Raw genomic sequence first — 15,130 nt, 5'->3', positions numbered from 1 at the left:
TGGGAAGGTCCTCCAGCAACCTGCGGATGGTCGTGGGTTTCCCTCAGGCTGTGCCCTGTTTCCACCCACCATAATGCTGGCCACCGTCGTGTAAGTGAAACATTCTTGAGTATGGCGTAAAACACCAATCAAATGAATAAATGTATTACATTTGTCCAACCCAGGAGTCTTTCACCAGTGCAGTGGCTGTGAGTTCAAGTCCATTTAATGCTTGCTTCCTCTAGGGCATGGTCGTGAGTTTAACCCAGTTTTTGCTTGATGCTGACTGCCATGGTATAAGTGAAATATTCTTGAGTACAGCGTAAAATACCAATCAGCTAAATAAATTAATACATTTGTCCATAATCACAGTCCTTTATATCAAATATTATGTGACACTGGAAATAGAGAGCGGTTTTCTATATCACTTGCTGGAGATTCAGCAGTTATTGTTATGTGCAGAAAACAGGCTGTTACAATAATTCAGTGTTTGGCAGACATTGTGTCAACATGTCTCAGTATCTCTCCTTTATAGATTCCAGCACTACAACCATACAAATGTAAGTACTATGTTAGTTTTGGGAATTGGCGTGGTGATTATTTACCTGGAACATCCATTTTGGTGCGTGAATGTCTGTTTTGCACCTAGATAAGTGTAATCTTGAAATTTATTTCTTTTATCCCTAAAACTACACAATTCAGAGTAGACGAAGTTCAACAAGAAGTCAGAAGAAGGTAAAATATTGCAGGTTTCAGAAATAGTACCAAACATATACACACCTAATGACTCCTTGTCCTATGACTGAAAAATTCATAAGTATTATGTTAAACCCCAACCATTCATTCCTTCATTTACAAACAAAGTATACATCACGTAAGAGGCCGCTTTATGCCGATTCCAAATTGGGTCATCATTTTGTACAGTGAATAAAATGCAAATAAAGACTGAGGTTTTGTGGTAGACTTTTTGGATCATATTGAACCAGCTGAAGCACAGTAATGTCACCACTTCGTTTTAGCCGCTAAACTTCATCTGATTGCTATGTTTCTTTTAACATGAATCTACAGTGTACATATATATCTGTATCTAACATATATAATGTGGAAATGTAACATTTGGAGCCTTGCTTGCCAGCAGAACGTAATGTATCAGTGTGAATCCAAATATTCAGTTTCGCTCAAAACATCCATTGTAGTTAGGAACCACTAATTCGCTGTCAGCAGAAAACCAGATTTGGAATCCACTTTTTATTGTCTTCTTGTAAAAACAAATGGACAGCCAATTATTTTTTTCGACATGCTGGAAAATGTGAAGACGTGCTAGGCAAATGTAGCAATTTGTGTAACATTTTTAATCGTGGTTTTCAACACATTTATGTGTACAAAATTGTTTTATGCTTTGTAACATTGCTGAAATGTTAATGTAAGGATTTTACTACGTGGATCACACCATGATTCAAACTGGGGTCTCAGAGGTCAATGTCCAGCACTCTACAAACTGAACTGAAGGGAAATTACCAGTATCTACTGCAAGTATAATCACTGTAAAGTTGCTTCCATTACATTAATACTACCAAATTGTTATCAGAGTTTCTTTATGTATATGCACATTCAGTCAGCTATGAGATTTGTCTTCGTACCTTTAAAAAGAATTATGCAATAGGACGAAAACAACCCCCACCCCCCCAAACAAGGAAAATAACTTTCTGTCGGTACATTATGTCACCATCAGTTACATTCCATTTACATTTTCACTGCTGCATGAGGGGCAAACTCCCCTGGGGATAGAACGTTGAGCATGATTATTTAACAAACAACAACACGAAAACAATAAAAAGGGACCAGTTGCCATATTCCTGTCATTACTTTCATTGGTTTAACTAAGTATGCCATCTTTCATTTATGTACTCCTTTTCTGACATCATGTTTTGTGTTTGACAGGTCAGTTTTAAAACTAGTCGTTTTCTTTGGCGTGGTACTCCTTACTCGGAATGTGGTGTTGTCATGCCATTTCTGACAGGAAACGTTTTGTTTGATATGCCACTCGTTACTGACATCAAACATGTTTTTTTTTTGTTTTTTTTTCCTCAGGGATACATTGGGGCTAGAAGGCCCGTTATAAAAATCAAACACTGTAATTTGACAAAGCATTATAAGGACACAAGTTGTATATTGCACTTAAAGTGCTGCTGCACTGTGCACAGTGTGATACCATATACCTAACTGTTATTTTATGTATGTCTCTTTTTTTAGTATTTTCCAATATATCTCTGAGTGAGGCAGACTTGATTACAAGCTCCGGAATGTAGCTCGACTTACACCCTTCAGAATCCATGCATGCACGCAAGAATTCTTGATGTATTGTCCGGTGTTTTCACTATATTCGTGTTGGTATTTTCATTGCCCCATTAATATACTGTGTAGCATATAATGTAAAACAAAATGACTTTTGGTACAGCCAAGTTTGGAAGTGAAATATACATAAACTGATACTATGCAAATCTGAACTGGGTTTATTTATTTATTTACATACTTTGAATAGGGATTGTTGTCTGTTCACACTCGTTAGCTGAATGATACAAAACATGACCGGGGGCCTCCGTGGCTCAGTCGGTTAGCGCGCTAGCGCAGCGTAATGACCCAGAAGCCTCCCACCAATGCGGTCGCTGTGAGTTCAAGTCCAGCTCATGCTGCCTTTCTCTTCGGCCGTATGTGGGAAGGTCTGCCAGCAGCCTGCGGATTGTCGTGGGTTTCCCCCGGGCTTTGCCCGGTTTCCACCCACCATAATGCTGGCCGCCGTCGTATAACTGAAATATTCTTGAGTACGGCATAAAACACCAATCAAAGAAAAAAAAAAAATCAAAACATGACCGTATTTCCAGTGATTTAGTCATGATTAAAAAATGTTGCGGGTAACGTGACTAAGTCGCCAAACCTCTGTACCGCTCCGATTTACCGAAGTAAGATTCAGTATTGCAGGTTTGCCCTCGTGTTGATACATGCGGAGGCCTCCACGTATGGTGACAAGGAATCGAAAAATAGAATGTCTCTTAAGTAGGCCTATATGCTAACCCAAGGTGTGTCACAATTACATGTACTTGGTTATGTACATACCCTAGGCCTATATGCTAAACCAAGGTGTGTCACAACTACCTCATTATGTGTATACAATAGACCTATCTATTAATCCAAGGTGTGCTAAAGTTACTTCATTATGTGTATATAATATATACCTAGGTGTTAATCTGAACTGGATATAGAATTTAAACTACATTATTTTAATTAAAAAAGTTTTTATGTAAATTGTTAATTGCTCTTCTTTTTTATATTTTTTTCTTTTCAAATTGTCTGTTTTCACCTCGAATTTTTCTTTCATTTTATGCTAAGAACATTTAAAAAAGTGAAGCTAATAATATCGGCACGTTTAACTGGTGAACTCATTATTTTACAACTTTGAAACATAAAACATAAGCATATCAGATCTACTGAGATTTAAGAAGAGCCGATTTATCCCTCAAATGTCTGATGACGTTCAGAGTTTAATCGTTTACTGACCACTGTTCACCCATCCAAAACTCCGTCACATAAGTGGAAAGTTCTTGAGCGTTTAATACCAATCGGGCATTGATCAGTGTTCGAATCCGCCTCTTGCTGGCTCCATTGTTTAAATCAACAGCTTATCACTGAAAGTTCGACATTTTCCTTAAGACAACATATATGAGATGGTCAAAATTTTAATTTCTATAACCCCAAAATAATCTTTTAAAATGGGATAATACCGCTGTTTCAAATTTCAACTTAAAATCAAAGACGGTTTTGTGATATTGTCCCTTGAGCCATGGTGTCCCTCCAGGCACTCCGCTTGGTTCATTCCATCCATAACACTGGTGTTTCGCGTCGTACTCTTTTCCCCGTGTATGACCACGGATAGTGGATGAGTATGAAAATGTTGAGCGCAGTTTTAAGGTAGTGAGTAATATGGCTCACAAAACTTCACTGTTTGCTTATCATTGAGCCATAACATCAATTTAGACATACTCCATAGTTTTGGAATACGTATGTTTATTTTGTATGCACCGGTTTAAATATAAAAATATCCCAGGTATATAATGTCCTGGAGAATGGTTAGTATATGTTTGGAATGCCTATGATCATATCATGTCTGTTTGTACAGTGGGAATGACTGCAACTGATACAGAAAAGATACAGGAATAAAGCTTATGCTTGCAGGAAGCAGAAAATTAAATAAGCTTAAAAAAAAAGAAAACTGGTGCCCATAAATACCTCTTGGTGCATGCATGAGACTGTTTATGCATGGTCTGTGACTGAGTGGCGCATATATAGTATTTTTTGTCAAAAGACGAGCCGGCATGCTTCGACCACAGGCCATCACAGGCTCATCACGAGCTATCAGGTATATGCACCATATACATTGTGTGACACGCACATACGAAATAGACTATAGCCAAAGCTCAGCATCACGTGGACGTTTGTTTACCATGTCTCGTGATTCTGTACCTGAAAATTTTTCTTCTCATTAGCTGAACGTATCCCTGTCTCAGTTAAGGGGAACTAATATTCGATTTTCGCCTGGCGGGTGACAGTGTTGTCGTGTTTGTTTACAGCGCATACCGCCAGTATTTTGCCACTACGTACTGACCATGTGTGCACTGAAGACACGTTGTGAACTTTGAGCATTTATAAAGGCCACGCAGACATCGAGTCATGTGATTTAAAAGACTAACTGGTATGTAGATGTACTATATGTGTACGTTTTTACCCAGTATAATTAAAGACGTACAGCACAGAGAGTAAGACCAGAGCAGGTAGTTGTGCATGTCTAACTCGACTACAGTGCTGCATATCTGTGCATCATGTACTATAGTTGATATACATGTATGTAGATAGGCATTCGTGCGTGACATGCATCCGCACTTATACTATGTCTGCAATACACGACTTTACACGGATTTGTTGAGGATGCTTATTTAGCGCACCGGTATTTAATTAAGTTATCTTCTTTGACAAACCGTTTCGGTATGTATTCTCCATAATATTAATAATCTATAACGTGCTAAAGAGCCCAATTCAGTGTACTAATATTTGTGTATATAGGCCTATATATGTATGTTTGAAAGTACTGTTTTAGTTGTACGTATATGCCCAGCTCTTTTGTGCATGTGTGGAAATCTTTTGTACATATGGCAAATAAATACTGATTCGCACTTTTGTACACCAACGATTTGCACATATGTACATCAAACGATTTGCACATATATCCATCAACGATTTGCACATATGTACACCACCAATTTGCACATACGTACACCAACGATTTGCACATACGTACCTTAAACAATTATTTTGCACATGTGCAAAGAATTGGACAAATTAGAATAGACACCGAAGCAGTTTACCCGCGAGCCGTGCTGGTATTCATTCCCTAATCATATACTCATGTGCAAAAGAATATTGTACCTATGCCCAGTTCTTCTGCATTTATGTAGGCTATGTAAAATATTTGTACATGTGTCTCAAAGATTCTTTACATGTATAGCCACATATATATTTTGGTATATTTTGTTTGCATAAAGAAAAGAAAAGCTATTGCAGAGAATTGCCATGCATGCCGCGTCTCGCGATGTCACGGGATGTGTAGTTCATAACGTGATACGGCGTTCATACAAGTACATGGCTAATTAATAAGGGATGGTATAAATTCTGCTACACCTCCCTCCATGCTCATCAAAATGCTGACACCTGAGGACGAATGTCGTACAGAAAACAATCGTGAATGGCACGGTCTCCATAGCAACCAGGTTGACAACACACCTGTTGGATGTAACCTTTTATATGTGCATGATCTTATAATATAATATTACTCTGGGTGTCCGTGGTGGATCTCAAATGGCTTCGATCATAGGATTTCAAGCAGGAATGTTTTCTCGTGTAACCAGGTCGTTATATTTAAAAGTCAAGGTCACACGTGAGAAAGTTTCTCATTGATTTGCCAACGGTCAGGCACTCCGGTTTCCTCAGAACTAACGGCCATCATAGACATGTAAGTAAGGACTTTGATTGAGGCATGTGGAATGAAGGGCCTTCGTACGTCATAGCTAAATTACGTCTACAGAAAAAGTCTCATTTTAAATTTGTATGATTATGAATATTACCGTCTCATTAACGGTCTTCTTTCAGATTGGCATCTCATTCATCTTTTGGATATATACATTAATTATTAAACAACAACCTTCAGTGACAACAGGAGGCTATTTTAACACGTCACGGGATATACAGACCATGACGTCATGTTGAGCTCACCATCTGTGGATACCCACAACACACAACTTATCGGAAACAACATGGCGGACACGTCAGCTCTGCGCAGTGTGGGCTGTGTTCATGTCTTAGCTGGACTGGTAACGTTTGCCATCGGCGTGGTGTCCGGGCATTGTACCTCTATATGGGATGGCTATGTGTGGGTATTTGGACAGGAATCTCGGTATGTGTACCATTACCCTTATCTCACACTTCAATATTACATACATGAAACGTTGTTTTTGTCCCATTCTCAGGCAGGAAATTTTCTGGACAAACTGCTTTGATTGTAGTCTGGGTCTAGGTGGCAAAACACAGTTGACGGTACTCTTGTGCGGTCGTGCATGAAATTCACTTGCCTCCCAGCAATATGACGTGTGTCACATGTGGGAGAATTTGCCCGTAACTCGGTAAAGGTTAGAGGTTTACTCTGTGTTTTTGCCCGGTTTTCTCCCACCATAAAACTGGCCGCCGTCGTATAAGTGAAATATTCTTGAGTACTGCGTAAATCGCCAATCAAGTAAATAAATAAAAAATAAATAAATATATGGGAAAATTCTTGATTATGGTGTTAAACAACAATGCAGTAAACAGATAATGTATCAAGAAATCGTGCGGTGCTGGTTGTTACAGTGTGGTCATTTGATTATATTTTCAAATCATCACCCGTTGAATCACCTTAATGCTTGGACAGAACACTGATTTTATTGGCTTCAGTCAGTTTTCGAAACTAGGATCGATGCTCGACTCAGAAAGAACAATTTTAAACCAGGATAAGAAAGGTGTTGTGTTCTTATCATTCATGATAAAGAGGTATATACTAGACTGAAAGTTGGACTCGCCATCCAACAGATTCACTCGACAATTGCTTCTCATTCTTGTTATATAGGTCCCTGAGCGATACAGTTAAGGAAAATTCATTTCACTGTTTCCAGAGGTACACGTCTACTTCCAAAGGCAGCCATGCATAAACGTTCCTTTCGATCAGTTTAATCGAATCCTCCAGTAATCCATCTCTATAGTGTATATACTGTTTTCTATTTTTACAGTTTCTTATCTGTGGCATCATCAGCATCATTGCAGGGAAATCGACAAACACGTTAACGGTAATGAAGCTCTAATTAACATAATCGTAATTTTGCATATATATATATATATATTAAAACACCATGTGAACATTGTGAATTAGATGAATTCCTTTTTAACAAAAGTTCTTCTGTCAAATCCTTGGACAATGTGTTTATCGCCAGGCCAACGAAACAGCCAGCTGTGTTTTCCTGATTAAAAGTGTTTTTTTGAAAATACGTATAAAAGTGTATGCAGTTTGTATTATACAAGTATGCACATCATTTGACCTCCACATCTGTAATATCAAACTGTCTGCCAAATTAACATCAGAAAAGTTTTTGACAGATTCAAAGAATGGATGATTCGAAACATGGCTATAGTTTGACATTTTGCTGAGGAAGTGATGGGGGTTGATTTTGTTGTATAAAGGTGACCATTTCTTTTCCTAGGTACTATTCATGGCCTGTGTGAATGTTCTGACCTTGAACTTTGCCTTCACGGGAGCCGTTATCACCTTCAGCAGTTTGTTTCCAGACCCTCACTTTTATTCTGTGAAGGTATTGCACATAAAGTTTATTCATTTACCCAAACTTTTGTTCCGTCATGAAGTTTATTCCTAGGCCAACATATTAGTTCTGTTACCGTTATGGACTTGAGGTTTCTTCGTAGGCTAACAGATTAGTTCTGTTACGGTATTGGACTTGACGTTTATTCCTTGGCCAACAGAGTAGTTCTGTTACGGTTTTAGACATGACGTTTATTCCTTGGCCAACAGAGTAGTTCTGTTACGGTATTGGACATGACGTTTATTCCTTGGCCAACCGAGTACTTGTTTTACGGTATTGGGCATGACGTTTATTCCTTGGCCAACAGAGTAGTTCTGTTACGGTATTAGACATGACGTTTATTCCTTGGCCAACAGATTAGTTCTGTTACGCTATTGGACATGAAATTTATTCCTAAATACACACTTGAATTCAGTTCAGCTGAAGAAATAATATTTATTTTCATAATCACTCTGTTATTCTGTTTAAATCATGCAAATGCGTTTATTTTCAAAACCACACTTCTTTAATCTTGTTAAGATAATGCATGTGCAGTTAGTCCTGATCCACACCTAAATTCTGTTCATGTTATGTACATTTAGCTCGCTCTCAACCCCACACTTATCTTGTGTTTATTTAATATTCATGGACTGTATTCCCACGTTTTTAATCCTTAACCTTCACTCTTATTGTCCTTACAGGTTTTCTTTTTATTTGCAACACCACATTTAGATTCTGTTAACCTACAATGCTACAGCAGTGCAATAACAGAAAACATCTCATAATGAGAGAAACTGTTATGGGGAACAATACACAGGAAAAAGACTTTTTTGGCTCTTATGCCATCAAAATCAATCCTGTAGAACTTAATAGAGAGATATATGAGTATCATGATACAATCGGGTTAGTTGTGAGGATTTAAATTCATCATCCGGAATCAGGAGTCCTACATACTTGCATATGGTGTATGTCTCGGTTTGCTAACGTTTTTCAGTTAATGCTGCAAGTTATGATTTAGACATTCTTACTCTCGAGACTGAAATTAACAAAAAGTTTGTTGTCTGAGTGATGCTAGAATAGATTCTGCTATTTCAACGGATTATCCTGTTAAATATAACACAATATTCTATTTATTCAACAGAACGATTCAATGAAACTAACATGACTTTATGTTGAATATGACACAATATTGTGTTATATTGACAAGATATATTCTAGCATCACTCAGACAACAGGCTTTTTGTTAAAATTAACAGATTAATTTTTTGAGTGTAAGAACTCATAAAATGAAATGAAAATCCGTTTAGCCTTTATCGTTGCATTAGCGGCGGCATGCAGCTAGAGGAATTGTATGCATCCTGTTGAAATAGATGGCGCAACGTTGTCTATTCCAACAGTTGTGACTGCGCAGCTGAGATATACCGACAGAAATACGAGAGCATATGCTCAGGATTGATACGTTGGAAACATTGCCACGGTATATGTAGGCCTATCCCCAATACTTTGGTCAGATCCCAGCATTCATGTCAGTTTATAAAAGTTGGAAAGTTTTAAACTTCGATGGCTTGCCCTTTTACCGGGTTCAAAGAATGCCATCTGTTGGCAGTTAACTTAACGTATTTTTTTATGTGAAACGATTGTTTCTTTCAAATTTCGTTGTTTTTGACTTACTATAAGTTTGTTTCTTCAGTGTACTGTAGAATGGGTTTGGAATGAATATTCTGCTACTCCTTTTTATCCAAGAGGCTTATCACTTATTAAATTGTACTTTATCTCATTTTCGCCTACTTTTTATATGTACTGTGTAATTATCTCAAAATCCAGGCAAAGGCCTTTGAGGAATAATTTAAGAAATTAAGAAAATTGGAAATTGTTCTACATAGTATTTTTGGTTCTGATTTTTGAAGGAAGGCTATGCCAACGGTGTTGTTCACAACCAGACGACCGGAACAGCCGTAGGCATCACCCATCTGGTCGTGTCATTTATTGAGATTGTCACGTGCATTACAGGTGTCAGAATCTCCTGGAAGATCATGACGTCATCAATTAACGCCGTAAGTCCCGAAGCTGTTTAGTTAAGACTGAAATAATAGACAATAGTGAATGTCATCTGGAAATTAAGTTGCTTAAAGATCTAGTACAGACCTGGCTGCAGGCTTAGCCAAAATCATTGGAACTTTCATGTACATGCATATTGCTTTGAGAACACACCTGTTGGACATAACACAGATTATCCAGGTGAAAATTGGCCGAGACCTCTTTGGTTTCGATCCTGTGACCCCAGAGTTGCATGGCTAATTAATCGCTGGCAGAACATGTGATCATATAACAAGACATTGATCTCCTCCGATTTTGAGAATTAGAATCTGTGTTGTATCCAGAAAGTGTATGTAGATTCCAAATAACGGTAACGATTTGGAAGAATGAAGTAGCTCTAAGTTAAAAGAAGTCCATTCTATGCATTTAAAACTGTGATCACTATAAAGCTCTCCCCAAAAGCAAGTGTAACTGATATGAGTATATATTTTCGGAGTTTTTTTTATTTTTTATTTGAGAAGGCACTTGTTTGTAATTAGCATCTTACGTCTTTGTTAGAAACTTCCTTCAAAACTCTTAGCAGACGACGAATCAGTGATAAATAATTTCAGGTAAAACTTGCGTCTGTTCAGCCTCAATATTGTATTACTGCACAATTCTAAACGTGGTTCTCATGAAAAGCTGTAAGTGCACTATTACGCTGGGCATGTGTCTTGCAGCCATATGGATGAACATAATGCTGCTGGCTGGCGGCATTTTTATGCATGATAGAACTGATTACTGAAGGGTAAATATCGATTTGTGAGATCTGTTTTTTACAGGAAGGTTATCGAAGGACACAGTCCTATGACGAGCCATACACGTCCATGGACAGCTATTCCATGCCGTCGTCGTCACAAACTCAGCGGCGAACTTTGGGTATGCATTGTTTAATTGTTTATACTTGTCGATTTTGACCATTTGTTGCTGAATATGCTAACAGAATAGATATTGTTATATCTATATTGTTATATTATGTTGATGGTTATCCAGATCAACTGGCTTGGGATCCAAAATAACAGGGCTTGAGATTCAGATAATCTGACTTGAGATCCAGATAATCTGACTTGAGATCCAGATAATCTTGCTTGGGATCCAGATAATCTGGCTTGGCATCCAAATAAACTGGCTTGATTTTCATGAAATATTTCTTTCCCTACGAAAATATGATATTTAAAAAAATAATTGTCAGACTCATCGAAGTTCGAATCAGTATTTTTTTTCAGATGTTTCGATAAGTTTTCAGATATTATTAGAAAAAATGTGCTTTTCAACAATACTGGGGCTTCCGTAGCCGAGGTGATTAGTGTGCCAGTGCGGCGCAATGATCCAGGTGCTCCTCATTGGTGTGAGTTCTAGTCCAGCTCGTGCTGATTTCCTCTTCGGCCGTAAGTGGGAAGGTTTTGCAGCAACCTGCGGATGGTCGTTGATTTAGGATTGAATGTTCGAGGGAGATGATACACCCTGGACTGTGCTTATACTTCATTGTAACATGTATGATGATATCTGCGTGTATTATTAGAGTGAGTGGCTTCCTCTCCCACCGTGCGTGGGAAGGTTTGCCTAATACACTAACCCCAACGCGGTCGCTGTGAGTTCAAGTCCAGTTCATGGTGGCTTCCTCTTCGGTCGTGTGTGGGAAGGTCTGGCAGCACCCTGCGGATGGTCGTGGGTTTACCCTGGGCTCTGACCTGTTTCCTCTCACCATAATGCTGGTCGCCATCGTACAAGTGAAACATTCTTGAGTACTGAGTAAAACACCAATCAAATAAATAAGTTAATAAATCAATAGTGTACGGTGGCCCATATACGACATTTTCCATTTTTCTTAACTTTTGTGACTTTTTCGTAGGGTGGTACTGGGGTGAAAACGTTTCCACCTGGGTGAAAAATGGCGGAAAATCGTGTTCATAAGGTGCGTCTTGTGACAACCATGTGACTTGCATCATCCACGCCTTTCTCTGTCATTCTGAAGTTCTTACATGTTGTAGTTCATCATCATTCTGCCCACGTAAACTAGAACGAGGCTTCTTGCATCGCGTGAGTTTCCACCTGGGTGAAAATGTTTTGACCTAGGTGGAATAAGTTACAAAAGTTAAGAAAAAGGAAAATGTCGTATATGGGCCACCGTAGCAGTACCAGTGAGTTTAAACTAATATGGTTACTTAATCCTCTGTATTAAATATTTTCCATTTTGTCAGAAAATCCTACTCCTCCACCGACATACGATGCTGCCACTCACTCCTTGTCGACGTCACCGAAAACTGTGAATGTCAACCGGACGCGCGCGAATAGATACGGCTCGCTTACAGATACACAGACCGACATATCGGATGTTTTCTGAGTTAAGGCCCCTGCTATGGAAAGGGATGTTTAATTGTTTTGAAGTGCACGATACCCCCACTTGCAGAATGCATTTACACTTTGACAGTTACTTCACATTCCTGACTTGATCGTAATGATGCAAGTTGAATTAAAAGGACCGCAGATGTTAATATTTTTTGTGATATTTTTCACTTATTCCGGCCATATCGTTTTTACAAGGGGAAATGTTTGGACTGAATGGCGAATGATGATCAAGGCAGAATCTCGAGTGGAACTATGTATCTTATAATGTTTTCTTCATAATCGAAAATCTACATGATAACACTCCATGTTAAGAAATAGAACTTTTGATGTCTGGAATGTCTTTGGCTGCTTTAGGTGTAACATCAGCCACATAACGTTTTTGATATTACATTATACACGTAGCTACTTTTTACTCCATTCTTTGAATTATTATTGAAGTCAGGTGCGTCAAATACCCGGTATTTGTTTTTCAAGTGGCCGTAAGTGGGAAGGTCTGTCAGCAACCTGCGGATGGTCATGGGTTCCCCCCCTCCCCCCCCCCACCATAATACTGGCCGCCCTCGTATAAGTGAAGTATTCTTGAGTACGGCGTAAAAGACCAATCAAGTAAATAAATCAATCAAATAAGTTTACGGCGTTATATTTCTTGCAAATAAATTCGCACCCAGCTGGTTTTGAGATGTATGATATAAATTTAGCAAACGCTACACATAGAAGCTGTCTGAGCAGTAAGATAAGAATATTAAAAACATGCGATATTGTACATAACAGTGGAATGAAATTTATTGTCTTAAAATGGAAAGCGTTCACGCCATGAATTCGATATGTATCAAGAGTGTGTGTGTGGTTTAACGACTTATCGTGTGTCATATCGATTGCATCTACTAAGCACCGTCAAGGTTTGCCCGATACCCCGGGAAGAGTGGTGGTTTACTCTGGCACTCCACTATGTTACCCATACCATCGATGATGTCAAAGATGTAAATGATTGACGTTCAATGTCTATTAAATAAATAAAATGGCGCTTCCCAATTCTGGATTTGAACAGTGAAATGTTACAGGACAAAATGACATGGATTTTAGGATGCTGTCTGTAGACCTATAGAAGTGATTTCGTCTCTTGTATTTGCTGTGCACCCTCTAAATATTGTGTTAACTGAACATTTCATATTAGTGTCAAAATAAATTGACAACTTGGAAGTTTTGTACATTTGTATATTGAGTGCATTTTATGAAATATGACTGTTCACAGATTTTGGCATTGTTTAGACAGAATTTTGGATGATACCAACCTATATAGATATTTCTCAACTAGAGGTACATATTTATTGAGGACCATAATACATAACTGGGCACATTAAGAACAGGATTAAGTAAAGTGAAAATAGTTTGATACGGCGTAACGAAATTAACGATAGTGTACTGATTGGGTGACTCACCGATTGATTGGGAGAGTGCACCATTAATGGCGTCACACCTATAAAGACTACAAAAAGTCGTGACATTAAGGCTTCCATTACAGCAGTAGTCACATTTCATTTCCTAGATACAATTGTGAAAAGATTGGATTGCTCAGTTGGATCTTACAAGAAATACTTTTAAAGGGGCAATATTGCTATATGTCGTTCGAATATACACTCAAACAATTAAAATCTTCTAATTTAACAGAAAGTCTTTTTATGAGAGTGATGCTAGAATATATTCTGTTATTGCAGCAGATTATTCTGTTAAATATAACACACACATTCTGTTAATTCAACATAACCACTGTATTAGACTAACAGAATAATATATAACATTGTGATATAATAACAGACTACAATGTAGCATCACTCAGACAATAGACTTCATGTTAAATTTAACAGATTAATTTTTTGAGTGTAGCTAGCTTGGCACACAGCACAGGAGGACTGAGATGATACAGGTGAGATGATACAGGTGAAATGATACATGTAAATGATAGCAATGTTATATTCTAAACAAATAATGTCGCAAAGAATGGTCTGCTGAATGTAAATTGTAAGATAGAAGAATAATGAGAGGAGTGCTGTGTAAGATGCAGTTGTACTCATGCTCTGTGTGGATATTTATTCTGTATTTATGGCTTAAAATTGGGGGCAATGATCTGAAAAGAACGTGAGACCTCATGTCAGGTATACCCTCGTCAGAAGGTCGTATAAGTGAAATATTCTTGAGTACGGCGTAAAACACCAAATAAATAAATAAATAAATAACCATACCTCCCCTACCTGTACATATAGTTATGAATCTGGTATACGTTATCCCCACATGTACATATAGTTATGAATCTGATATGCATTACCCCTACATGTACATATAGCTATGAATCTTTTATGCATTACCCCCACATGTACATATAGTTATGAATCTGGTATGCATTACCCCCCACATGTACATATAGTTATGAATCTGATATGCATTACCCCTACATGTACATATAGTTATGAATCTGATATGCATTACCCGTGGGTCAACGTTTCAGTTTCAGGTACATTACCTGTGGAAGTGAACATGTAATTTTATGTCTTCTCCTATGTTGGAGAGTAGAAAGCTAACTGTTATACAGGTGCTACGTGACGTCCCTACATATCACATTTATCCGTGATGTCTCGTGATACTAATGATACACCTGCAGATGTTTATTTTTATTCTTGTTTGAGTTATGTGAATAAATCATGCACTTTTTTAAAAATATCTCTTATCTACGCATATGTACTATAAACACTGGGCAAGGGACTTAAGTCCGCAAACAAATACAGAACATAAAACGAATC

General features: G+C 38.0%; 1 protein-coding gene across 1 annotated transcript; it reads left to right on the top strand.

The window, feature by feature from the left end:
* Positions 1 to 4,524: 4,524 nt before the first annotated feature.
* Positions 4,525 to 14,121, top strand: LOC135475315 (uncharacterized). Its single transcript, XM_064755163.1, has 7 exons — positions 4,525 to 4,726; positions 6,178 to 6,481; positions 7,347 to 7,403; positions 7,815 to 7,922; positions 9,818 to 9,964; positions 10,769 to 10,865; positions 12,188 to 14,121. The coding sequence occupies exons 2-7, from the start codon at positions 6,443 to 6,445 to the stop codon at positions 12,328 to 12,330; spliced, it is 591 nt and encodes a 196-aa protein (XP_064611233.1). The 5' UTR covers positions 4,525 to 4,726; positions 6,178 to 6,442; the 3' UTR covers positions 12,331 to 14,121.
* The last annotated feature ends 1,009 nt before the right edge of the window (positions 14,122 to 15,130 follow it).

The sequence above is a fragment of the Liolophura sinensis genome, chromosome 9, assembly GCF_032854445.1.
Source record: "Liolophura sinensis isolate JHLJ2023 chromosome 9, CUHK_Ljap_v2, whole genome shotgun sequence".
Lineage (NCBI taxonomy): Eukaryota > Metazoa > Mollusca > Polyplacophora > Chitonida > Chitonidae > Liolophura > Liolophura sinensis.
This window is presented reverse-complemented; position numbering and strand designations above follow the sequence as displayed.

Bases quoted from the DNA above. Each gene is read 5' to 3' on its own strand.
- LOC135475315 (XM_064755163.1), top strand. From the start codon at position 6,443: ATGGGATGGCTATGTGTGGGTATTTGGACAGGAATCTCG. The intron at 6,482-7,346 runs GTATGTGTACCA...CTATTTTTACAG, and splicing joins GTATTTGGACAGGAATCTCG to TTTCTTATCTGTGGCATCAT. The intron at 9,965-10,768 runs GTAAGTCCCGAA...TGTTTTTTACAG, and splicing joins TGACGTCATCAATTAACGCC to GAAGGTTATCGAAGGACACA.